General features: G+C 40.0%; 1 protein-coding gene across 6 annotated transcripts in view; it reads left to right on the forward strand.

The window, feature by feature from the left end:
• Positions 1-2,660: 2,660 nt before the first annotated feature.
• Positions 2,661-25,394, forward strand: part of GIGYF2 (GRB10 interacting GYF protein 2) — a 127,431-nt gene continuing 104,697 nt past the window's right edge. For 3 of the 6 annotated variants that reach the window (XM_070422409.1, XM_070422413.1, XM_070422415.1), the window contains exons 1-4: positions 2,661-2,739; positions 6,121-6,182; positions 8,335-8,400; positions 22,854-22,935. In XM_070422409.1, the coding sequence (XP_070278510.1) occupies positions 22,895-22,935 (41 nt within the window). In that variant the 5' untranslated portion in view covers positions 2,661-2,739; positions 6,121-6,182; positions 8,335-8,400; positions 22,854-22,894. Of the gene's footprint in view, positions 2,740-3,654; positions 3,675-6,120; positions 6,183-7,607; positions 7,702-8,334; positions 8,401-22,853; positions 22,936-25,394 lie in introns of those variants that run through there. The other 3 variants (XM_070422411.1, XM_070422410.1, XM_070422412.1) reach the window with 3 other exon arrangements.

The following is a 25,394-nucleotide window of genomic DNA, read 5'->3' on the forward strand; positions in this document are numbered from 1 at the left end:
TATAGTTTAGGGCTAAAAATATGGCTAAGGTACTCTGAAAAACAATTTGGCAGTTTCTGATAAAGTTAAGCAAACATCACATAACCACCAATCCTGTTTCTAGGCATTTACCCAAGTGAAATAAAAACCTATGTTCAGCTCTGGCTAGTTTGCCTCAGTGGATAAAGTGTCAGCCTGCAGACTGACGGACACCGGGTTCGACTGGTCACGGGCACATGCCCGGGTAGCAGGCTCAGTCCCCAGGAGGGGATGTGCAGAAGGCAGCAATCAATGGTTCTCTCTCATCATTGATGTTTCTATGTTTCTATCTCTCCCTCTCCCATACTCTCTGAAATTAATAAAAATATATTTAAAAAACCCCACAGAAAACCTATGCTCATACAAATAACTATATATGGATATTTATAGCAATTTTATTAATAATCCCCAAACTATAAACAGCTCAAAATGTCCCTCAACTGGGCATGGATAAACAAATGTAGTGCATATATCCAGTGAAATACTACTCAGCAATAAAAAAGAATAAAGTGCCCTGACTGGTGGGCTCGGTTGGTTGGAGCATTGTCCCATGTACTGAAGGGCCTTGAGTTCAATTCCCAGTCACGGCACATGCCCAGTTCGATCCCTGGTCAGGGTGTGTACAGACTGCAACAAATTGATGGATGTCTCTCTCACTCTCTCTCTCTCCCTCCTCTGCCTCTCTAAAATCAATGGAAACATATCCTTGGGTGAGGGAAGAAGAAGGAGGAGGAGTAAGAGGAGGAGGAGGAGGAGGAAGAGAAGGAAGAGGAAGAGGAGGAGGAGGAGGAAGAAGAAGGAAGAAGAAAGAAGAAAGTACTAAGTACTGAAACATGGAACAGTATGGCTGACTCTCAGATGCATTAGCTGAGTAAAAGAAGCCAGTCTCAAAAGGCCATATAGTATATGGATTTATTTATATGACATAAGGCAAAACTATAAAGATGGAAACAGAACAGTGGCTTCAGGGGCTGGGAATTTGGGAGGGGGGTTTAGGGCTACCTACAAAAGGTCATTGGGAGAACTTTGGTGGGTGATGGGACTATTCTGTACCTTGATTTTAGTGGTAGTTACACACAGGTATACATTAGTCAAAAGTTGCAGACCTGCACATACAAATGTTAAATCTTACTGTATGCAATGTAATTACAGGCACAGGTTAGAAACACGAGCTCTGCCATCAGTCATCCTGAGCTAGGTGGATGGGTCAGGACAGAAGCCACGTTGACGTTTTTCATGATGGCTTGCCAGGTATGGGAGTTGAGAAAGTGCTTTTAACTTTTTGTGTGTGTGTAGTTGGCTTTGAAAGGGAACACAGAGGTAGGAGGTGGTTGGAAGAGGAATTGGAGTGTGAACATTAACTTTTAAGATGGAAGAACATTTGAGTATTTTTAAGAGCTGGCAGCCCGGGCTGGTGTGGCTCAGTGGTTGGAGGGTTGTTCCACACACGGAAAAGTCATGGGTTCCTGGCATATACCCGAGTTGTGGTTCGGTCCCGGTTGGGGAGCTTAAGAGGGTGCAACGAACCCATGTTTTTCTCTCTCTCCCTTCCTCTTTCTTAAAAAAGAAAAAAAAATCAATAAACATATCCTCGGGCAAGGATTAAAAAAAAAATCGCTGATGGGAAGAATCCCATTTCAGAGGGAGAAGTTGGAGCCATAAGGAAAGAATGGAATGACCTGAGAAGGGTAGAGTAGCCAGATTTAGCCAACAAACATTTGAATTTCAGAAAAACAACACATACCTTTTTAGTGCATGTCCCCCACATTGCTGGGCGTCCTGTATTTTACCTGCCAAACCCCCAAACGGAAGATTTGGGGGCAAAAGGGTTTTTTAGCTGTGATACAGTAGGAGGGGTGGGGGCTCTGAAGTCCTTGCCAGCTGTCACACTCCGAGACTCCAGACTGAATTCCCGGTTCTATCAGGACCGGTAGTAAGTGGAGACGCTGCTTTGAATTTCAGCTTTTTTTTTTTTTTAAACACACATTTTTATTGATTTCGGAGAGGAAGGTAGAGGGAGAGAGAGATAGAAACACCAATGATGAATCATTGATCGGCTGCCTCCTGCATGCCCCCCACTGGGGACCGAGCCCACAACCTGGCATATGCCCTTGACTGGAATCGAACCGGGACCCTTGCGTCCGTGGGTCAACGCTCTACCCACTGAGCCAAATCGGCTAGGGCTGAATTTCAGCTTTCGCCGCTTCCCCACTTTCTCTAGGACGGGAAGCGGTCAGAAAAAGGCTGCACGAAAACCTGTGGAAAAGTTCTAGTTGGAACATCAGCTCGTACAGCATGCGGAGCTTTCTGAACTGCGAACGCGCTCAGGATTGGGCGCCCAGGACGGTGAGTCACAGGGCACCTGGCCCAGGTCCACCTCTGGACACCACCTCCTCTCACCTCAAGGGCAGGCGGAAGCCGCGCCGGGACCGCCCGCGCCTGCGCCCTGCCGCCGCTCCGCTCCGCCCCGCCCCCTTCGGCCCGACATCCGGGGCTCGGGCGGCAGCGTGTCCGGGAAAAGGGGCGGGAGGCAGCGGAAAGGAAGATGTCGTGGGAGGCTGGAGGAGCCGGGAGGGCGGTGAGGCGGGGCGGGGCGGAGCAGGGGGCGGGGCGGAGCGAGCGCGCTGTCACGTGACGTGCGTGGCGACGTGTCGGCCATCTTGTGTTGTTGAGGCTGAGGACTGACTTGGGTTCTGAGAGACTCCCTGTCCCGGACCGCAGGTAACCAGCGACTCCGTCTCGCTTCCCTGCCCGGCACCGCTCCGCGCCCCGTCTCCGCTGTTCCTCCGGGTCGTCCGGGCCTTCCGCCCGCGCTCGCGTCCCCGCCGCTCCGGCAGCCCTGGTCCAGCCGCATGGATAGCCATAGGCCGCCCTGGCAGCGGCCGCGGCTGGCTCGGGCGTCAGGCTAGGGGACAGGTCAGGTGCGGGGCCGGAGGGAGCTTCCTCCCCGGCGGGGGGCACGCCGGCCCGGGCGCGTCTTGTCCTCGGAGCCGGGGAGCCCCCTCCTCCGGGGGCCCGTTGGCATCGCGGTGGGAGCTGAGGAAGGGTGATGGGATGGGCAGTGTCAGGTCGGCTCGCTCGGGGCCAGAGGGCTCGCCATCCGCTACCTGCTCCTCGGGGCCAGCCCCCCGCCCGGCCTCGGGGTGCCCAGGGCAACAGCTGCTGCAGCGAGACAGCTGCTCCGGCCGGCCCCCCGCCCCACACCTGGCCTCGGGGAGGTGCGCCCTTGTCTTGCTCACTGAGTGTCTGCGCTGGGAGGCTCTTTCCGTGGAGAGAGGACGGGGTCTGGACCAGGCCCGAGGCCAAGTGGAGCCTTGATCGGAACCTGGGACAGAGGCTGGGAAAGGAGAGCCCTTGGTAGCTTGGGGTCCGAACGTTACTTCAGGTGAAAATGGGCCTTAGCCTTTAAGTGTCAGCAGTTCCCCACCAGGCGTTTGAATGCTTCAGTTTAGTGGCTGAAACAAGTCGAGCGACCAGGGGACGGGGGTGGGGAGGGGTGAGTATGAAAGAAGCAGGTTGTATGACTGGTGTTTGGGAAGCAGTAACGTTGCTTTGCATTTACCTCCCACTGTGTTGTTGTTGTTGTTTTTAATTTTACATTCTTCTTTTTCTGAAAGTCAAAGCACTTAAGCACACCTAGTGTCTCTGTTAGAAAGGTAAGTATCCCAGTGTAACCTGCAAGAAATTGAGGGAGGGGCCGGAACCTGTAAACAGTTACTGATCCGGTATTACATACCTTGGGTTATAGGCAGTTTTGATTGCCAGTGTTGCGTGCGGGGAATATATATTCTTATGTAGTATTTCCTTTTTAGACTTTTAGATTAAAAAAGAATTTTCTTGTCATTGTTTCTGTACATTAATTCATTCTTCTAATATTTGCAGCTCTGGCCTTACAGAGTCTGTCCATTTTGGTTAGAATGTAAATGTGTTTTGTCATTCATTGGTGTTTTTATGTATTATACCAGTTAGAGTAGCACCTTTTCGAGTACTCAAACTGGAATGTGTGCTTTCCTGTTACATCAGATGTTGACATCAGTAGAGGGGACACTAGGAAAAAATTTTTAAGTGGCCTGTATCTGGGAAAATGTCACATAACCCTTCTTCCTTTGACATTTAACACTGAGGAATACACTGATGTTGGTAGTGATTCACAAGAAAAGAAAGGGCTTCACAGCTTTTCTATACTTGACAAAGCATTTTACAATTTTGAGAATGAGGAGGGAGTAAGGACCATGTGTCTTCATTCATTTATTCATTCATTCATTCATGCATTCATTTATTTGACAAATATGAGACCTTGTTACACTGTTGGGTGCTGGGAGCAAAACAGACCAAAAATTCCTGTCTCCTAGGAGCTCATTTCTAGACAGATAAATAAATACTTAGGTAAAATATATAGTGCAGTGGTAAATGATGTGGGAAAAAATGAGACAGTGAAATAGGATAATAAAGAATAGGGGGAGGGATTAATTTTGAGTGCCCTGGGAAGGCCTCATGGAAAAGCTAATATAGAGGAAAGACCTGACACAGGGAGAGGAGCTGCTCCTGTAGCTATGTGGAGGACGAATGCTCCAGGCTAGGGAAGCCAGGCAAACACCCCGAGGCAGAAACTGAAGGGAGCAGATAGATCCTGGTGGCTGGGGAAAATGAAGGGTAGTCTAGCCAGAGAGGTGCAAGTGAGAGATGGGCTAGTAGGAAGTGTGTGCACAGATGAGAGGAGTTATTCAGTATCCTGGACTCTTTTTCCACATCTCTGACTCTTGGAAAAGGAAATCAGATTCTGGAAATGTGGGCCCCTGTGCTCAAGCCCCTTCCTCTCCTACCCCATTTAGAAAAATTCAGGATGCTCACAGAACATCCTGAATGAAGTTGTCATGAAATATCTTTCTCAAAAGTAAGTTTTTAAAGAAGGTTGATAAGTTACCTGAAGTGATTTTTCGAAAGGAATTGCTTTTTAAGAAGGGGATCTTTGGGATAATTCAGAATATTTGAAAATGTAGAGATATAATGTTCTTTGAAGTTTAGATACAGATAAACTGAGGAAAGATATGGGATATGACCTAAAAGAAAGGTGAAATCATTGTATTAACTCATGTTGTCCTTAATATGGTTAGCAAAGAATTCTTAATTATTTCTGTGTTGTCTAGCCTAGTTTTAAATTACTCAGGGACTCTTCCACTAATTTGTTTGTATATATTTTATAGCATTTTACATGTGCAGAACTTTATATGCTGAGTTTTTTATTCCTCCACATTTACCTTTTAGAATAGGTCTTCGATTTTCATTGGAAAATTTTTCTGATTTTCTTCTAGCTTATCTCCATATTCTTATTACTGAGCTTTCATAAATATCCTCTTTTGTTTAAAAAAATATTTTTATTGATTTCAGAGAGAAGGGAGAGGGAGAGATAGGAACATCATTGGCTGCCTGCTGCATGCCCTCCACTGGGGATCAAGCCTGCAATGCAACTCAACCTGGGCATGTGCCCTGACTGGTTCATAAGTCGACGCTCAACCCTGAGCGCCACCAGCTAGGCTGTCCTCTTTTACTTTAATTCACTTTAGGTATTTAATATTTTGGTTTTGAAATGTTTTTGCTTGTGAGTTGCATATATGAAAGATAAGTTGTCCTAGGCTTGCCTGAAAATCATGAGAAGATAAGAATTACAGCTTCAGGATGTGAGTGCAGCTCCTTGGCTCAAAGGAGACATAGTGATGATAGTGACAATGGTAGGTTTTCTTTTTTTGTTAGGTATTGTTTTAAGTGAATCAATTACCTTTCTCCTTTTTTTTCATTGAATTTTGAAGTGACATTTCCAAATTATAATGTCTTTGATGTCATACCAGTTCATTTATTCTCATGACTTTGCATTTTAATACTCCATATGTCCTCTTTTTGTTGACCTTCACACTGGAAGATGACAATATTGATAGCGATTACTATCTAGGAGAACCTTTTTGGGTGAAAAGATTATTACTGTCCCTTCCCTCCCAAAGTATCTTTGATTTGTGCCATTTTCAAATACTGACTTCATTTGCAGTTTTCCATTAGCCCCAGCTGAGTAAATTTTCAGTACTTTCTGTTTTGTTCTGTTTCTTATAGATTATAGTGGGACCAGTCTCATGAGATTGAATCTACTACAGCCTATGTTGGTGTTAATCCAGGTATTTTAGAAGCAGGTTAAATGTCCATTTTTCTTTAGCAATTTAAATTGCCTAACATTATTTGGTTATTGTTGTAAAACTTTGAAATCAAGCTTTTGTTCTCCCCCTTGACCCCCACTTGGATTTTATGATAATAACCTAGGATTTACATTCATGTTTAATGCCCTGAAGAAGTACATATCTTTAAAGGATTTTTTTTTAATCCTCACCAGAGGATATGTTTTTATTGATTTTTTTTTTTTTTTTTTAGCAAGAGAGGAAAGGAGAGGGAGAGAGAGAGAAACATCAATGTTAGAAAGAAACATTGATTGGTTGTTTCTGCATGTACCCCACCAGGGATCAAACTCGAAACCTAGATATGTGCTCCAACTGGGAATTGAATCCAAAACCTTTTCATGTATGGGATGTCGCTCTAACTATCTGAGCCACCTGGCCAGGGCAAGAAGTACATAGCTTTAAAAATATCAGTAGATTTTTTAATCCATAGGCAAGTTTATTTATATTTAGAATTTTAATATTTTTTGTCCAGATTAGCATTTGTTTTTTATTTTTTATGCTCTCTAGATGACTGAAAAATATACTAGATTAATTATGCAGGAATACAAAATGATACCTTTGCTGAATTGTCCATAATTTTGTGGGAGGTTGAGGGAGAAGAGGGGAGAGGTTTGAAAAACAAAAGGGAATTCACTTAAATGGCCAAAATTAATTTTATAAAAATATTTTCAAAGTATTACATGCTTCCCTACTTGAAGAAATTATGTAAGGACCACAATTTTATATTAATTATGGAGTTTCACTGAACTTGAACTTAATTTATAAAAGAAGATATTCTAGAGCTTGTTCTCTTGAGCCCAGAGGAAAGTTTGTTTTATTATCTAGTTCTCCCCTCTTCTTCTGCCTGCTTTTATAAAAAGTAGAGTGCATTGGGCAAAGTTGGATGACCTTTTGGACATTATAACACAGCTACTTTTTCTTGCAAAATTAAAGGTGGAAGTGGCTTTCTCAAATTGCTTTCTTTTTGTTAGTAAAATTTTCAACTTAATTATTGTTTTTGACTCTTTAGGAGCAGCATTCAAAACATCATTTGATGTTAGCTGAGAAACTATTGTGGTTCAGTCCACTCCTTGTCAACTTGAAATATCACCATCTGGTGGATTTTTAAGATACTGTCTCAACAGAGCATTAAAAGAAGGTTGTGATTTTATAACTGAAAGCATACCTGGAGCTTTGCTCCTTGGTCATTTGGCAGTGGTATACTTCTTGGGACTCACTGATTATTAGCATAGGGTACATATTATATTGCTTTGTTGCTGGCTGTTCTTTTTCTATCAGATATGTTTAAAAAGTTAATACCAAATATCAGCAGTGATCTTTGTTTTTTTGTTTTTAATCCTCATTCAAGGATATGTTTATTGATTTTAGAGAGAGAGAGGAAGAGAGAGAGCTAGAGAAAGAGAGAGCAAAACATCATCGCTTCCTGTACACTCCCAGACCGGTGATTGAACCCAAAACATAGGTATGTGCCCTGACCTGGAATCAGACCCATAACCTTTTGGTGTATAGGATGTCACTCTGACCACCTGAGCCACCTAATCAGGGCACAATGTAGTTTTGAATGAAAATTCTAAATAATCACTCTCCTGAAACCTTATAGTGGTGTGCATTTGTTATCTTCATCAGAATCAGAACTTTTGTTAAAAAGTTCTATATGTATTTTTCTCCTTAGCTAGTATGCTTAGCGGTTAGAGAGTGTCGACCAGTTCCCTGAAGTGTCTTGGGTTTGATTCCTGGTCAGGGCACATACCCACGTTGCGGGTTGGATTCCTGGTCCGGGTACCTGGGGGTGGGCAACCAATTGATGTTTCTCTTTCACATCTCTTCCCCTATCCCTTCCTCTCTAGAATCAATGAAAAAAGCATATCCTCAGGTGAGGACTAAAAAAAACGTATTTTTCAGTCCCAATCCAGAAGTAGTGAGAGAGACTCTAGCTGTCAGGAAAGAGAATCTCATTTATGAGCACACCATATGATTTTAATATTTTAACCAGGTTTGGAATTCATTTCCTATAAACCATTCATAATAAATTATGTTTTTGAAGTTTCTTAAGAGATTGCTAGGTGATTTACTTTAATACTTTTATTATTTACAGTGTTAAAAGGGCCCGAACAAAGTCTGCTCAAACCATCTGCTGTGAACCAGCAGAACTTTTGAACAGGTGAGTGTTGAAGGGAATACAAAGCTGAGGTGGGTTTATGTAAACAGATGGTTTTTGCTTTGGTTATTTTGTTTTGGTTATTTTTGTCCTATTATTTCTCCTGAGGTTATAGACAGTGAGTAAACTTCTCTAGTACTGCTCAGATCATTTATGAACCATAAGAATAATAATAAGTACAGCTCAGATCCTTTATGAACCATAAGAATAATAATACCCTTTCTGCTTTGATCCTGGTATAAATTTATGTCTTTAACTGTCATAATGATTTTTTTTGATGGCATGAAACAGGAAGAGGAATGCTTTGGGGGCAGGGGTAAGGAAGTATCTTAAAGAACCCAAGAGTAGTTGGCTTCATGAAGGACACAATCTAGAAACGGAAGCATTCAGGAACAAGGTTGTCCAGCTAGCACCTTTCTCCCCTTTGGCTAGTCAGTGTCCTCTCTTGTCTCTTGTTATCCTGTTTCAGTTGTTTTTCCACAGTCTGGTCTTTTATGCTTTACAAACACATGGAAGAAAATTTCACTTACTTTCTAGAGCCACAAATGAATTCAGGCTCTTGTTCCACTGGTTTAAATTGTGTCCACATTTCAGGTTCCTTTGAGGGAAAATTTGATTAGTTTAGCTTGGTCCAGTTCTCCATCATTGGTTCATTTAGTATAGCCATGGGTTTGGGGTCCAAAGTGCAACCTAATTAGTTGGAAGATTCCTAAGAGTGGGGACAGGCCTTAGAGAAGGTGGTGTGTTGGCTATTCTAATCAGAGACCCACAGAAGTTTCTAGATATTTTTCCTTTCCTAGAAACATTTTCTTTATATATAGCTAATCAGTTTCAGTTTATGTGCACTGAAGAGTTAAAATATAGGGCATATACTCTTTGAATACCATTATTAATTCTAATGGGTTAAATCTGAAAAGAAAGAAACATCAATTGAGCTATCAGCTGTTAAAGTGTGTATACATTTTTGGGGGGACCCATATATATGCATATCTTTTGGTGAATGAGGGCCAGTAGGTCTCACCAAGCATCTTTGTTGGAACTTCCTAGTGCAGTGTTTTTTAAAAAGATTTTTAAAATTGGTTTTTAGAGAGAGAAACATCTATGTAAGCCATCAGCTGCTTCCTGCATGCCCCCTACGGGGGATCGAGCCCACAATCCTGGCATGTTTCCTAACCTGGAATCTAACCAGGAATCAAAATGGCAACCTTTTGGTGCACTGGAGGATGCCCAACCAACTGAGCCACACTGGCCAGGACCCTAGTGCAGAGTTTTAACTAAAGTTCTTTAAAAAAAAAAAAAAAAATACACACACACACACACATATATCCACACACACACACACATATATATATATATATACACACACACACACACACACACACATATATATACACACACACACACACACACACACACACACACACATATATATATATTTTATTGATCTCAGAGAGGAAAGGAGAGGGAGAGAGAGAGAGAGAAACATCAATGATGAGAGAGAATCATTGATTGGCTGCCTCCCGCATGCCCCCACTGGGGATCGAGCTGCAGCCCAGGCATGTGCCCTTGATGGGAATCGAACCCGGCATCCTTCAGACCATGCTCTATCCATTGAGTCAAACTGGCTAGGGCTTAACTAAAATTTTTGATTGGAGTGGGGAAGGAATACAGGTGTGGTTCAAATGAACACATGGGATAAAGGTTTTTTTGTTCGTTAGTTTTTTTAATTTTCAGAGAGAGGAAAGGGGAGGGAGGGAGGGAGGGAGGGAGGGAAGAAGGGGGAGAGAAAAAGAGAGAGAGAGAGAGAGAAGCATTAATGTGAGAGTGAAACATTGATCAGCTGCCTCCTGCACACCCCCTATCGGGGTTAGAGTCCGAAACTCCAGGCATGTGCCCTGACCTAGAATTGAACCGAAACCTTTTTGTGCACAGACGGCACCCAACCAGCTGAGCTACATTGGCCAGAGTGCGATAAAGGTTTAACAAAAGGACATAAGCAAATGAGAGGCTTAGTGGAAATTCAGTGGTTACCTATTTATTTTTCATTGATTGCTTTTATAAATTTTAATCTCTGGATACCTTTTACATTATTGAACAGCACTTAACTATTAGGAAGCAATAGAGAATTTGAAGGGTGGGGCTTCTGTAAGTGAATCTATAGTCACATTATTTGGGTGGTAGAAGGGACTTGTTACTGTTGGTAAAGGATCAGTGAGACAGTATAAACTTGTGTATTAACATGTTTTTGTAGTCTTTAATTATTAGTTAATTCAGAAGCAAAATTGCTTAAATAATTTTTTATTACTTAAATCTTATGTTAGTATATTAGTGTATCAAGATTTTTTAAAATTGATTTTAGAGAGGAAGCAAGAGAGAGACACACACACCAATTGGTTGCCTCCCAAAACCACCCCAACCAGGGATGGACCCCAAAACCTCGGTATGTATTTTGACTGGGAATTGAACCCACCACCTTTTGGTGTACGGGATGACACCAAATCAACTGAGCCACACCGGCTAGGGCAGTATATTGAGATTTTTGATGCAAAGCCTATTATTAATAAAAGTGATCTATTATAAAGTGATGTATTGAATGACAGGTCACAGATGTGACTTCCTATGGTACTTCTTTTTCAGCCAAGGTTTCTCTAGTAAATTGGTTGCAGCTGAATTCATTTTTAAGGTAGAAGAGCCCATTCTCATATTGTACATTTTCTTTAATCTGGATATTGAGGTAAGGGCTTTTCAAGATTTTGTGAAGTTTAAAAAGATTTCCACATAACCTCTGTAAAGGTGTCAAGGGTTTGGGGAATCTTCTCTGGAAAACATTGACTTGTAGTGAGATTATCAAATGACATGGTAATATTTATGACATTGTAATTTTCCCTAGAATAGTTCACCGTTGCTAATTTTGTTCTTGTTCTTTTATCAAAAGGGGGAGAAAAAAGAGAAACATTTACATAATGTTCAGAAATAGTGGGAGAATGATAGTAATAGCTTTTCTTATAGTGATATTGTGGTCAGTATGTTCTTTGGGAACAAAGCTGCTTTTTTTCAAGTTGTCCGGGTCTGGAGGAAGTCTCAAGAGCTCTGGTCTCTTCAGTATTGGTCCCATGGTTATAGAGACTGGCAAGGAATTGGCAGAGGTACTGTCTTGGTACTTTCTAAATAATAAATCATGGCTGAGGCTGTGAAGACATGTCCACTTCCAGGGGCTCTCATGATTAGACCCTTGGGAGTTGAAGTGGTGCTGCCCAAACCATGGCCAGTTGAGTAAAGCCATCCTGAAAGCTCAGTGGGACAGAGCCTTAATTCATGTTCTGGAATCTGATCCTCTCCTTTAATCTTTTATACTACTCCACCATAGTTAATGAAGTTTGTAATAGTGTGTTATGAGAATACATACACTTCCCTATATTGCTTGCTTAATCAAGTGATGCAAAGGTGGGGTAGAAGTTGGCGGAGAGTGGAATAGAGTGGTAGATTGGGAAAGGAGAAAAAGGGACTTCCACAAAATGAATTCCTCTGAAAATTATAAGGAAACAAGAGGCCTGGTGCATGAAATTCATGCACTGGGGGTGGAGGAGGTGGGTCCCTCAACCCAGCCTATGCCCTCTGACAGTCTGGGACCCCTCGCTCCTTACTGCCTGCCTGCTTACTGCTCCCTATTGCTCTGCTCGCTGCTCCTTAGCACTGCCGCAAAGGTTTCCGCCACCTCCCCTGCACTCGCCAGCTGTAAGCCTGGCTTCTGGCTGAGCGGCGCTCCCCCTGTGGGAGCGCACTGACCACCAGGGGGCAGCTCCTACATTGAGCTGTCATTTCACTCGTCATAGCGACCAGTCATTCCAGCATTCAGTCGATTTGCATATTAGGGTTTTATTTTATAGGATGGGGGAGAAAAGGGAATCAAGGAAAACTAAGCACTATATCAGTATGTAGTGAAAAGCTCGTGGCCTTTAAAATTTGTTTTTGTTAATCTTTACCCAAAAATGTTTTTCCATTGATTTTTAGAGAGAGTGGAGGAAAGGGGAGAGACAGAGAGAAGCATCGATGTGAGAGTGACACATCGATTGATTGCCTCCCACATGCCCCTGGGATTGTGTGCCTACTGGTATAACTGAGGTACGTGCCTTTAACTGGAATCGAACCCGGGACCATTCAGTCTGTGGGCTGATGCTCTATCCACTGAGCCAAATCGGCTAGGGCACTTGTGGCCTTTTAAGCAGAGAAATGTGGGTTTAATTTTCTGTAACTTCTTAAATATATATATTTTTTATTGATTTCAGAGAGGAAAGGAGAGGGAGAGATAGAAACAATGATGAGAATTATTGATAAGCTGTCTCCTGTATGCCCCCTACTGGGACCCAACCCACAACTCCAGGCATGTGCCCTGACTGGGAATCGAACAGTGACCTCCTGGTGGATGCTCAGCCACTGAGCCACACCAATTGGGCTTCTGTCACTTATTACCTGCCACTTTAGGTAAATAAGTTAACCACTTGAAGTTGTGTTTTTCTTACCTGTATAAAGTATATCCCATGGTGGTTGTGGGAATTAAAAATCTAAAGTGCCCAGTACAATGCCTGACACATAGTAAATAGGCTCTCAGCGAGTGGTAGCTTGTCTGATTGTTACTACTATGTAAATTGGTAATTTTGATTATAAAATTTCATATTTATAATTTGAATAGAGACATCAGTGGGTTCTGTTTGTAAGTCTTTTGTCTTTGTTTTATTTTCAATCTAACAAATATTTGAATACCTTTTTTGTGCCAGCCAGGTGCTGGGCTAGCCATAATGGTGAGCTAAACATGAAAGGGTCTTTCTTGTGGCCGAGGCAGTTAAAAAATCATAGAATTAAATTTCATAATGTGAAAAGTCTCTCTGTCCTCGGAAAAGATACATTTTTAAAACCCTAGGTACTTTTTTAATAAGTGTCACATTTTGGATCATGGTGTTCATGTCATTGGTATTTTATGCTCCTTGATATACTTTCCAGGGTATATTTGTTTGTTCTGAGTTAATAGGTGTATTTCTTTTGTCATTTTTCTTCTTTCTCTGAGATAGACATTCTCACCTTTCTGATCTTAGGACTCCTTTATCTTCTTTTTTTTTTTTTTGTTAAATATATTTTATTGATTTTTTTACAGAGAAGAAGGGAGAGAAATAGAGAGTTAGAAACATTGATGAGAGAGAAACATCGATCAACTGCCTCCTGTACACCCCCTACTGGGGATGTGCCCGCAGCCAAGGTACATGCCCCTGACCGGAATCGAACCTGGGACCTTTCCGTCCGCAGGTCGATGCTCTATCCACTGAGCCAAACATGTTAGGACTCCTTTATCTTAAAAGTTAGAGAACCCCAAAGAGCTTTTGGCTTTTTAGTTACATCTACATATAGTTATCATATTGAGAAATTTAAAATTATTTATTAATTTATTTTAAAATAATCTCATTACATGTTGACAAATATATTTTTGAGAAAAATACCTATTTTCTAAAACATTTCTAAGAAGTTTGGTGAGAAGAGTGGCATTGTTTTACCTTTTTGCAAATTACTTTTGCTGTATAGAGGCAGCTGGATTCTTTTATCTGCTTCTGTATTCAATTTGTTGTTTATTACTTTGGTTGAAGTATATGAAGGATATGTATGTAGTTGGAAAAGGGAGGAGTATTTTAAGAACCTTTTTAAATAGTTGCAGGCATTTTTTGATAAACTAAAATTCAGCAAGTATTCATTATTAAAGATTAATTGCAATGTGAAATCTGAATTTATCAATGCACCTTTTGTACTGTTACATTAAAATACATTGGTCTCGCACATTTAATGGATATTTTATATTATACATTATATATAAAAAAAAATCACATTTGTTAATGTGAACACCCATCAAAAAAAAAACCTTCAAGTATTGAGAAAGTCTAAGTACTTGAAAACCTGTCAAGCTCATGGTGGTGAATAGAAGTTTCCCAAAGTTTTAATTTTTGCTTGAAAGCTTGAATTTTATAATTGGCAACAACTGTACTGTCAATTGTTTTCTGTGAAGTGACAGTTTCACTTTGTTCATTTAAAAAAATTTTTTTTCATTAATTTCAGCGAGAGGAAGGGAGAGAGGGATAGAAACAGCAATGATGAGAGAATCATTGATCAGCTGCCTCCTGCACACCCCCTACTGGGGATCGAGCCCCAAACCCTGGCATGTGCCCTGATGGGGAATTGAACTGTGCATGACCTCCTTGTTCATGGGTTGATGCTCAACTACTGGGCCATTCTGGCCAGGCATCACTTTGTTCATTTTTGAAAAATATGTTTGCTAAATATGTAGGTCTGGATAATCATGTTTGTGTGTCAGCTCTTCTTTCAAGTTAAAATAATGTTCCATGAAAAAAATGAGTTGAGTTCACAACTCAAAACAATCTCCTAAGTGTCTTTTCTTTGAGACCATGGTGTGCAGCAGAAGTGCTTTATGTATATTACCCATTTCATTACATAGAACATTATAAAGATGTATACAAAGGGGTCAAGATGAATAAAATCAATCATTTTTACTGCTTTGTCTAGGGCATTCTTAAGTAAAACTGGCTTTTTTCTCTCCTGTGCGTATATAACAGTGGTAGTCAAGAATACAATGATTGCCAGTACATTTTGGTGCCATTAATTTGAATGATGCTAAGGAGCCAGCAGCTTTCCTCATCACAGCTTTGCATGATCAGTGCAGTGCTAACACAGTGAAAAAATGCAAATAATACCTTAATATTATTATAAAAATTGTTTTGGCATCATGGATACCTTAAAGGAGTTCTGCTGGAAGACTTTGAGGATTGTTGCTCTGGGGAATGGAGCAGTTTTCAATGTTAGGTTTATATAAGCTACATTGATTTTTTTTTAAAAAAAGCATTAATTGTTTGAAATAGAAACTGGAATAATAAACACATCATTGAAGATTTTTAGATTCAGTGAAGGTTTAGTGCTGGGTAGATATATATGTGTTCATAAGTTGTGATTAGTTATATAATAGTCTTCACCAGCACTATTTGACAGAACTTTCTGCTGTGATAGACATGATCAATAAATCTGCACTATCAAAGACTGGAGCCACTAGCCACATGTGACCATTTAGCACTTGAAATGTGGTTAATGTGACTGAGGAACTGCATTTTTTTAAATGTACAAAACCTTTTTTATTATAAGTCATATTTCCTTATTTTTATATGTAGTAGGCTTTATTTATTTATTTAATCTTCACCCGAGGATATGTCATTGATTTTTAGAGAGAGAGAGGAGAGGGAGAGAGAGAGAAACATCGATCATCTATGTGAAAGATAAACATCAGTGAGTCGCCTCTCATACCCTTTCTTCCTGCACATGCCCTAACGGGATCGAACCCGAAACCCTTCAGGATACGGGACGATGCTCCAACCTTTTGAGCCACCCAGCTAGGGCAGTAGGCTTTATTTTTAAAAAGTTTTAGATTTACAGAGAAATTGAGAAAGTGGTTCAGAGAGCTCCTATATATATATTACAACCAGTTTTCCCTATTAACATATTATTAAGGTACACTTATTACAGTTAATGAACCAATATTGATACATTGTTACTAACTAAAGTCCATAGTTTATTTGGATTTTCTTAGTTTTGTCTAGTGTGTTTTTCTGTTCCAGGATCCCATCCAGGATACCACATTACATTTAGTTAGGGTAGATCTTTGTCTGAGGCCCTTATCCCTAGAATTGAAGTAGCCAAAGGAGAGAAAAGATCAGAGGAGGAAGGTGAGAGCCTTATCTGCTCTGTCACAGTTGCTTTCAGCATGAGAAAGAAATGCTAATAGGGTGGCCTTGGAACTTAAAAATTTTGCTCACATTCCCACGGAAGCACTTTATGCCATTATGTCCACTTTATGCCCTTTTCTGACTCCTTCCTCAAAGGTTTGAGTGTTCCTATGTTTAAGAGGTTCTAGGACTAGGACTAGTTCTCAGAATTCTTGAGGGCTGCTAATTTCACTTTGCCATATACTATTATCATCATCTGTTGGGAACTGAATGAAAGTTCATCTGTTAATTCATCCTTTTTGTAGTTCCATCTTCATACCACCCTGAATTTTTTCTTTATACCCAATCTCTGTTTCATTCCTTTCCAAGATATTTTTTCTGAGGACTCTGATATGTCACTTTTGTGTTAAACCGTTCCATGTGCTAAACTGTTCATAGGATGTTTTCCAGCACTTTAAGGTAGCTGAATCCATCTTGCCCTGATAATTTTATCTTCTCTTTCACCCTCAGACTGCCAGTACATTTTCTTGCACAGTGGCAGGTGCAACAGCAGACAGAATCAGGATCTTCATCCTGTTTCATTCAGATGCCTGTTCCATTTCTTTACTAGGGTGACCATTCAGCTTGCTTGCTCCTATTGTCTCTATATAATTAATACCCTTTCACACAAACATTTTCTGGTTTAGGCGATAGATTATATATAGTCACCTTAGTCATTATTCCTTCATCTTTTGTGCAAAATCCCTTTTCCTTTGAAGTTCATGCTGACAATACAACCATGATTCCCATTATTATCATCAGATACAGACTCTGGTCTCACCCTTTGATTCATTGTCTTTTCTGCTCTCTCCTTTCTACTATTATCCTGAGGTGACTTCAGAGTTCTCCCAGGCTCCTGGTTCCTTAATTTATCTGCACTCTAATTATTCTAGTGTTTTCAGTTTTATCCCTACTACACCAGCATTTGGATATTACCAACATCTCTAATTTGTAAACTCTCTTCTGTTTTTACTTCCTTCCCCATTGTGCCTAAATCACACTTTAGCCAGAACCTTCCACTTTGCCCTCTTACTCTTCCATTCATTGCTGACAAACCCGTTGTCATCTCCTCTGTCATTTGCCTACTTACCTGAGAGAATTGAGGCCATCAAATGTGAATTATCCTCAGCCTCCTAGCCCCCACCCCCAACCCCCCCAAAAAAATAACCCCAAATCACAAAAAAACACAACAATCTACAGAATGTTTGGAGGCATCCTAGTCATCTGGTTCTACTTTCCTCTTGTCACTAGTCCATAGGAGTGTAGGAGTGGAGTCTTTTTTTTTTTCCCCTTATTTGTTCTCTGAAACCCCATACCTGCTGCCTTCTCAGAGATGTCTCTTCCATGATATATTTGCTAAATTGTTTCTTCACTTTTTTTATTCTACTAATACTTTTCCATTAGGATATTTTTAATTAATTTATTATTATTATTTTTTTACCTGACAGTCCCTTCACCTCACACTGCCTTTGGGTCACTGACACATTCTCGGAGGGAGGGGGAGGGCCATTAGGATATATTTATCTAGAATAAAAAATGGAAAATTTCTTTCTACTGGATGTCATTTCTCTTCACCTTTTCACAGCTAAGATTCTATAAAGAATTGACTGCATTTGTAGCATTTCCTTTCTCACTTCCCTGCCATTACTCATCCCACAGAAATCTGGCTCTGTCCCCACCCACAGTTCTATACTGTGCTCTTCAAATCACCAATGATTTCATTGTGGAAGCCAATGAAGACTTTTTAGTCTTTCTCTTTTTGACTTAAACATTTGAGACTTTTGAATTCTGCCATTAAAAAAAAAAAAATTGTACCAGAACTATCCTTGTTGTATACACAAATTAGAAACTTACTAGGAAAGGATTACCCATAATTCCACCATTCAGAAGTAAAAACATTAACATCTTGTGGCATCCTTCTTATATAATAAAAGGCTAATATCCAAATCAACTGAGTGGCAGAATGACCAGTTGCTATGATGTGCACTGACCACTAGGGGGCAGACGCTCAATGCAGGAGCTGCCCCCTCGTGGTCAGTGCGCTCCCACGGGGAGCACTGCTCAGCCAGAAGCCCCGAGCCAGGCTCACGGCTGGTGAGCACAGTGGCAGAGGTGGAAGCCTCTCGTACCTCTGCAGCAGTACTAAGGATGTCTGACTGCCGGCTTAGGCCCACTCCCCGCGGGCTCTTGGACTGCGAAAGGGTGCAGGCTGGGATGAGGGAATCCCCCCTCCCCTCGCCCCCCCGAGTACATGAATTTTGTGTGCCTGGCCTGGCCTCTAGTATATATATATATGTATTTTATTTTTAAAAATTTTTATTGAATTTATTGGGGTGACGTCTATCCTATGTAATAAAAGACTAATATGCAAATAGACCAAAGGGTGGAACAATTGAACAACCGGTTGCTATGACATGTGCTGATCACCAGGGGGTGCATGTGGAACATGGCAGGCATTAGCAGCAGGCAGCAGAGTGTGGAACATGGCCGGCATTGGCCGCTGTAAGATTGTGGAGCAGGTGAGCAGAGATGCCAGACCAAGGCGGGGCACCAGTCGCTGTCATTGGGGCAAGACTCTGGTTACTGAAAATTCCTTGCTCCTGTGCACCGTGGTCCGGCCTGGCGCTCACACCTGCTACTGGCGCCGGCCCCGCTCACGCCCACTGCTGGCGCCAGAGCCGCCGCTCACACCCACTGCCCACACCAACACTGCTCACACCCACTGCTGGTGCCGACCCCAGTTGCTCTGTGCCATCAGAGGGTGCAAGCGGCGGCTGCAGGCCCTGATCGCCCCTAAGGGCGTCTCCACCTCCCCTTGCCCCTGAGGGGTGATCAGGGCAGCAGCTGCTGCTCTCACCCACTGACAGCGCCAGCCCCAACTGCTCCACGCAGCCAGCGGGTGCGAGCAGGACCAGCACCTTCAGTGTGTAGGAGCAGCAGCAGCAGGAGTGGAGCTGCTGGCATACAGAGAACCAGGGGCCGTGGTGGGAGGGGCTAGGCAGGGGCACGGAGGATGGGCCGAGACCCAACCCTGTGCTTACTACAGCCTCATGGCCCACAGTTCCTTTCTAGGTGCACAAATTCATGCACTGGGCCCCTAGTATATATATAAAAGGCTAAGTGACTGACCAACCGGCCTGGACATATGACGTGCACTGGAAATTTAAAAATAAATGTTGACTCGCGCACGTGTGATACATATAAAGCTCTCGCTGGCACCAGTGCATGCATGTGTTTCGATAAAAGATTGCGACCTGATGTAATCAAAACTGAAGTATTAACAGGATCTGTAGAAGGAGAGGTGGTTCTGATTCCAAGAATTGATTTGTCCCCATCTGACACTGGCCTCCCATTTAAATTAATTTGAATACAGTTTCCTGTGATGTCAGCATTTGCGATGACTATTAATACATCACAAGGACAAACTCTAGACCAAGTAGGAATATTTCTACCTGAACCTGTTTTCGGACATGGTCAGTTATATGTTGCTTTCTCTCGAGTTCAAAGAGCATGTGACGTTGAAGTTGTAAATACTTCATCACAAGGGAAATTAGTCAAGCACTTTGAAAGTGTTTTTCCTCTTAACGTGGTATACAAGGAGATATTAGAATAAGTTTAATCAATTTATCAGTCATTGTTTTTATCAATGTTTTTGTATCATTTTTTTGTTTTATATCATGTGTTTGTTGTTTTTATGTCGTCTTTGCTGTTATATCATGTTATTGTTTATTAATCAACTTATATATTATTTTCATATACATTTTACTAATTTTATTTCATCTCTGACACTTCTGTTATAGAGAAAGGGCGAATAGCGATATTAAAATATTTCTTCTAATTAATTTCCTTTCAGTGTGCACGAATCTGTGCACTGGGCTACTAGTTGATTAATAAAATTATGTATGTTTCAGTATATATACAGGGTGGAGCAAAAGTAGGTTTACAGTTGTATGTGAAACACGATTTATTCTTGTATTAGTATTTATTATTGTATTATTTTCCATATGAACAACTGTAAACCTACTTTTGCCCCACCCTGTATGTATTTTATTTTTATTTTATTTATCTATTTATTTTTTAATATATTTTATTGATTTTTTACAGAGAGGAAGGGAGAGAGAAAGAGAGTTAGAAACATCGATGAGAGAGAAACACCGATCAGCTGCCTCCTGCACATCTACTGGGGATGTGCCCGCAACCCAGGTACATGCCCTTGACCGGAATCGAACCTGGGACCTTTCAGTCCGCAGGCCGACGCTCTATCCACTGAGCCAAACCGGTTTCGGCTACCCTGTATGTATTTTAAAATGTGTTGAATATGATTATATTCTCTGTATTCCATAATCTGCCTTGGACACAATATATTGTTGACATCTTTTCATGTCAGTGAGTACAGTTATCATCTCTCTCCTCTACTGCTCTGTAGATCTGGCTTCCACAGTATATGCTGGATTTCTCATACCCTCTTTTCACTTTAGCTCTTGCTAATTCATTCTCCTCCTGGCATCCTGAATGATCTTTCTGAAGTGCAGATTTCATCCTGGACACTTCCTTGCCTGAATCTTTTTATATAGCTTTTCATTGCCATTGGGGTATAAAATACAATGGCTTCAATTATATGGCCACTGCTTTATCAAGCTTCACTTTAGTAGTTTTTAGTCTTATTGATAAAATGGAAATCTCCCAAAAGAATCTAGCTCTTCCCCTTTCTGTTTTTTTGATACAGTCAATGTAGACAAAGCTAGAATCAGTGAATTTGAGTTTAGGAGAAAGGTTAGGGCCAGAGATATCTAGCTATATGTTTTTTCTCTTCTTTCAATTTTTGGTTATAGTTCTGTAAATTTACTTCAAAATCTGTGTCTCCCCAGCCCTACTCTACACTGAAGTTCAAGGTCTATTATGGTCTTTTAGATGTCTTTACTAGGAGTTTTAATGATGCACAGCAGGTTTAATTATTTTAAAGAGGGGTAGGCATGACCAGAGCAGTGCTTTAGGAAGGTTGATCTTTTGGGATGTGAATAGTTAGAGATTGAGTCAAGAAAGCCAATTAGAAGTTTTATTCTAATAATCTAGACATGACTTAAAGGTTCCATTATAATGAAAAAAAATGCAAGAGGGATTTTGAAGGAGAAATTGACCAAATTTGAGACAAAATGATTGGATATGAGAGAGAGAAGCAAAAGGAGTTTCAGATAACTCTGGGGTTTTGAGCCTGGCTTATCGGTGAATTGTAAAAAACAGTGGTACCTTGATCAGTTGTTGATGAGATAGGTATCCAGGAGGAACAAACATCTGGAAATGCCACACAGGTCATGGCAGAAAAGAAATCTGTAATTTACAATAGGGGCGAGGCATCTCCTCAGGAAGCTGGGCAATTTAGAAATTTGTGGGAGTATTTTTCATTGCTGCTGTTGTAACGACACCCCCACTCCCTGCATGGTATTCCCTGTGATTTAGTAGGCAGAGTTCTACCCAAAATGTTAGTGGAGAAATAACAAGAGGTTCAAGACAATATCTAAACAGAATTTATAGTTAAATAAAACATGGGTACACTGATGAAAGTTAGAAATGGAGAAACTTTTGGGGAATGCTGACTACATAGGAAGGAAATGAAGATAGGAAAAAGTAACAATATTGTTCTGATCTTGGTGGATAAAGGAGGAAATGGTTTCAAGAAAAAGCACATGGTGGGAACATAGCATCTCTAGATTCTAGAGTCTGGTTCAGATACTCCTGTCAGAATGCAGAGCTGTTTTCTCATGGTCACAAGTCTCGTGGGGATTTGAGTTAACATTTAGTGTAGTGGGGTTTAAATGGTGGTGAAGCCTATACTCATTTTAATACCTCACTGCATCCTTAGAAAGGACAATTGAGGAAAAAAAGCCTAGTTTCCATTCTGACTAATTTATAATTCAGAGGCATCATGTAAGACAATCCCTCCAGTACATATAAATACATTAGAACTGGGCTCATTTAAATTGATTTAGAAGGAGCAATCTGAGGTGTAGAATTTGGAATTAGTGATTACAGTACTTCAAGAATTTAAATGAGATTTCTTCGGGAGTCATAACTCTTATATTTTTGCTTTAGTTCATAAAGGAGAATGAGCAGAACTCCATTCTGAGTAATGTTGGTCTCTACTCGGCGTGTCAGCATTTTGAAAAACCCTAGCTTAACTCTGGTGCCATGTCACATATAGAAATTTTTTGATATTTGCAACCATAGTAAAACAAAGATTTATATTTTTGATATTTATTTTATGTATTTAAATGCCATTTAACAAAGAAAAATTAACCAAAAAAATGAGTTGGCAGGTTAAGAACCGCTGCTCTAAGGTGAAAGTAGAAAATCCTTAATTAGGTCTCCAGTGCTCTGCGTGGTCTGTTCCCCTCTATCTCACTAGCTTCATCAGATACCATGCCTCTTTTCTTTAGATAAATATAAAAAGATGGTGAATTGGAATGTAAGGGTGATTATATTAATTTTACTTTGCCTGCTATATTGTTATAAACAGGGATTTAAAAACCTCATCTGGTGACTATGGTTGAGAGGAGCATAAGCAAAACACACTCCCTAGCTATACTTTCTTGGCTGGAATTCTGCATTTAATCTTGACTAACTGTATGGAGATATTTTTCTCTTTAACAGGTTTCTCCACATATAAAAGTCTTGTAAACATACTGAAAAGAATGGCAGCGGAAACACAGACACTGAACTTTGGGCCTGAATGGTGAGTTTTCAAAATCTCATCTTTTTGATATTGGATGACTAGTACAGTAGTAAGGTATTTTTACAGGTGTTAGATGGTTTATATAAATGTGTATGTTTTTGAGACTGCTTTATGTGTTTAGTTGAAAACAATGTATTTAGTCTAGGAATAAATTATATTTGGTTAATGACTATATTATAAACTTTATTTTAAAACATTTCTTGGTTTGGTTATGTTACAATAGTGGAATTAAAATATCTCACAGTCCCAAGATCCTATCAAATTATTTACTTTTTGTTTCAGCCCTTGTCTAGGTGTATGTACAATTTTATATAGTTGAAACATTTATATGTGTATGTTTTCTGCTATACTGTTGTTTGTGAGTGCTGTTCATAGACTCATTTAAAAGTAGTTTTTGTTGAATTATTATTTGAATTTTATATTATTGATGGGGTAGACAGGTGGTCCAGAATTATATTGGTTGTTAACAGAAGCCCATCTAGGATTGGGTTAGCATTTGCCATAATTATAACTGACCTTTGAGTCTCTTACAGATGTGTTTGGACCCCGAATATGGAATTCTCATGGAATTTTGAGATCCATCACATTGTAGTGTGACTTTTGCCCCTTTCTTCCTTTTCCCTCAAAGTTGGTGATTGAAGATCTTCTCCTCAGTGCGTGAATAATGTAGTTGCTTTTCAAACTTTCAACCAGAGGCATTTGGAACACATTGGAATAGTGTCTTAAACATTGTTGGTTGTTTGGGTGGTGGTGGTTTGATAAATGATGCAGACTTCTTATAGTAACTCCCTGTCTGAGGATTCTTATTAACTTCCCTTTGTATATGCATTTCTTTATATATATAATTTCTAAATTTTCTTGACTCTTATTGCTTAGCATTTGGAGACTGAGGAGAAAGTCTCCAAATTTGAAGTTCTAAGAACTGATGCATCTTATGTATTTTGAGCAGTGGTTCTCAACCTTCCTAATGCTGCGACCCTTTAATACAGTTCCTCATGTTGTGGTGACCCCCAATTTCATTGTTACAAATTGAAAATAATTAAAGCATAGTGATTAATCACAAAAACAATATGTAATTATATATGTGTTTTCCAGTGGTCTTAGGTGACCCCTGTGAAAAGGCCATTTGACCCCCAAAGGGGTCTCGACCCACAGGTTGAGAACTGCTGACTTTGAGAATTTATTTTGGAAATGTTGATACAAGTAGTGCTGCACCTGTTTTAGTTCTTGTTTATATTAAAAAAATAATTTTCTTACTATCAAATTAATATGAGTTTCCCAACAATCTGAAATTGGAGTGTTCCTATGAAACCTTTCATAAGCTGAAATGGTATAAAGTGAAGAAGCAGTTACTTTAGGGACTTGCTAGCAGATGCACAAAATAAATGGAGATAAAGCACAGATGCTCATAGACACAGTTCAAAGCCATGGTGGCTAATGCTGAGATGCTGAGTACAGTTCCTGGTGAAGGAGCTTGGGGCCATTCTCACTGTTCAATATTAACTGCTCAATAATAATTGCTTATTGCAAGACACATGCTGAATGCTATTTCACTTTTTGATTTTCCTCGTAAAAGTGAAAATCCTCTTTGGATTTCTTTTGGTTAGTGAAAACAGGTACTAATATAGGTTTTTCGCAAAAGCGAAGTGGTGTAAAATGAACTTTGAAAAGTGGGGGATATCTGTATGTTTTTAGAAAAATGAGAAATTACTAGTAAGCCAGAAGAAGATATAATCACCGTAATTTCACCAGCCGTGATAACCACTGTTAATAGGTTGGTATATCTTTCCAGCTAGTTTTATGTATGCTTATTTGTGTATATATATGTTTATTTTTCACAAAAGGTGGGATCATACTGTACATTCAATTTTGTAACCTGCTTTAAAAAAATAACTATGCCAAAAATACCTTTTTATCAATAAATATTTTCTGTTACCTTAAATGGTTGCATTGTATGGATGTATCATTTATTTAATCTTTTAGAAGTAGCATATATAGGCTGTTCTCAGTTTTTCTTTATAAAAATATCTTTGACAAACATTTTTTTTTTTTGACAAACATTCTTAATAGTTAACTCTTTTTATTCACATCTTAGAAACTTTCTTTACCAGGTGGATCTAATTTATATAGCTTACCTTATAAGCTATTTTCTGTGCCCTCTTATTTTTTTAAAATTTAATTTAATTTTTGTTGTTGTTTCACTCTTTGTGCCATCTTCTGCTTTTATCTAGAGTTTACAAATGCTCTTTTATTTTTTAAAGATATATATATTTTAATGTTACATCCAATAAGCTTTAATATTTCAAGAAAAACAATCTTAAATATAATAATGTTACATGCAGTAAACATTAATATCTCAAAAATGATTTTAAATATGATAATGTTACATGCAATAAACACCAATTCAAGTAAAATTATCTTACATATAATATTACATGCAGTAAACATTAATATTTCAA

This window comes from Myotis yumanensis, unplaced genomic scaffold, assembly GCF_028538775.1.
Source record: "Myotis yumanensis isolate MYYU_CA2020_CCGP unplaced genomic scaffold, mMyoYum1.0.hap1 SCAF_8, whole genome shotgun sequence".
In the NCBI taxonomy this organism is placed as follows: domain Eukaryota; kingdom Metazoa; phylum Chordata; class Mammalia; order Chiroptera; family Vespertilionidae; genus Myotis; species Myotis yumanensis.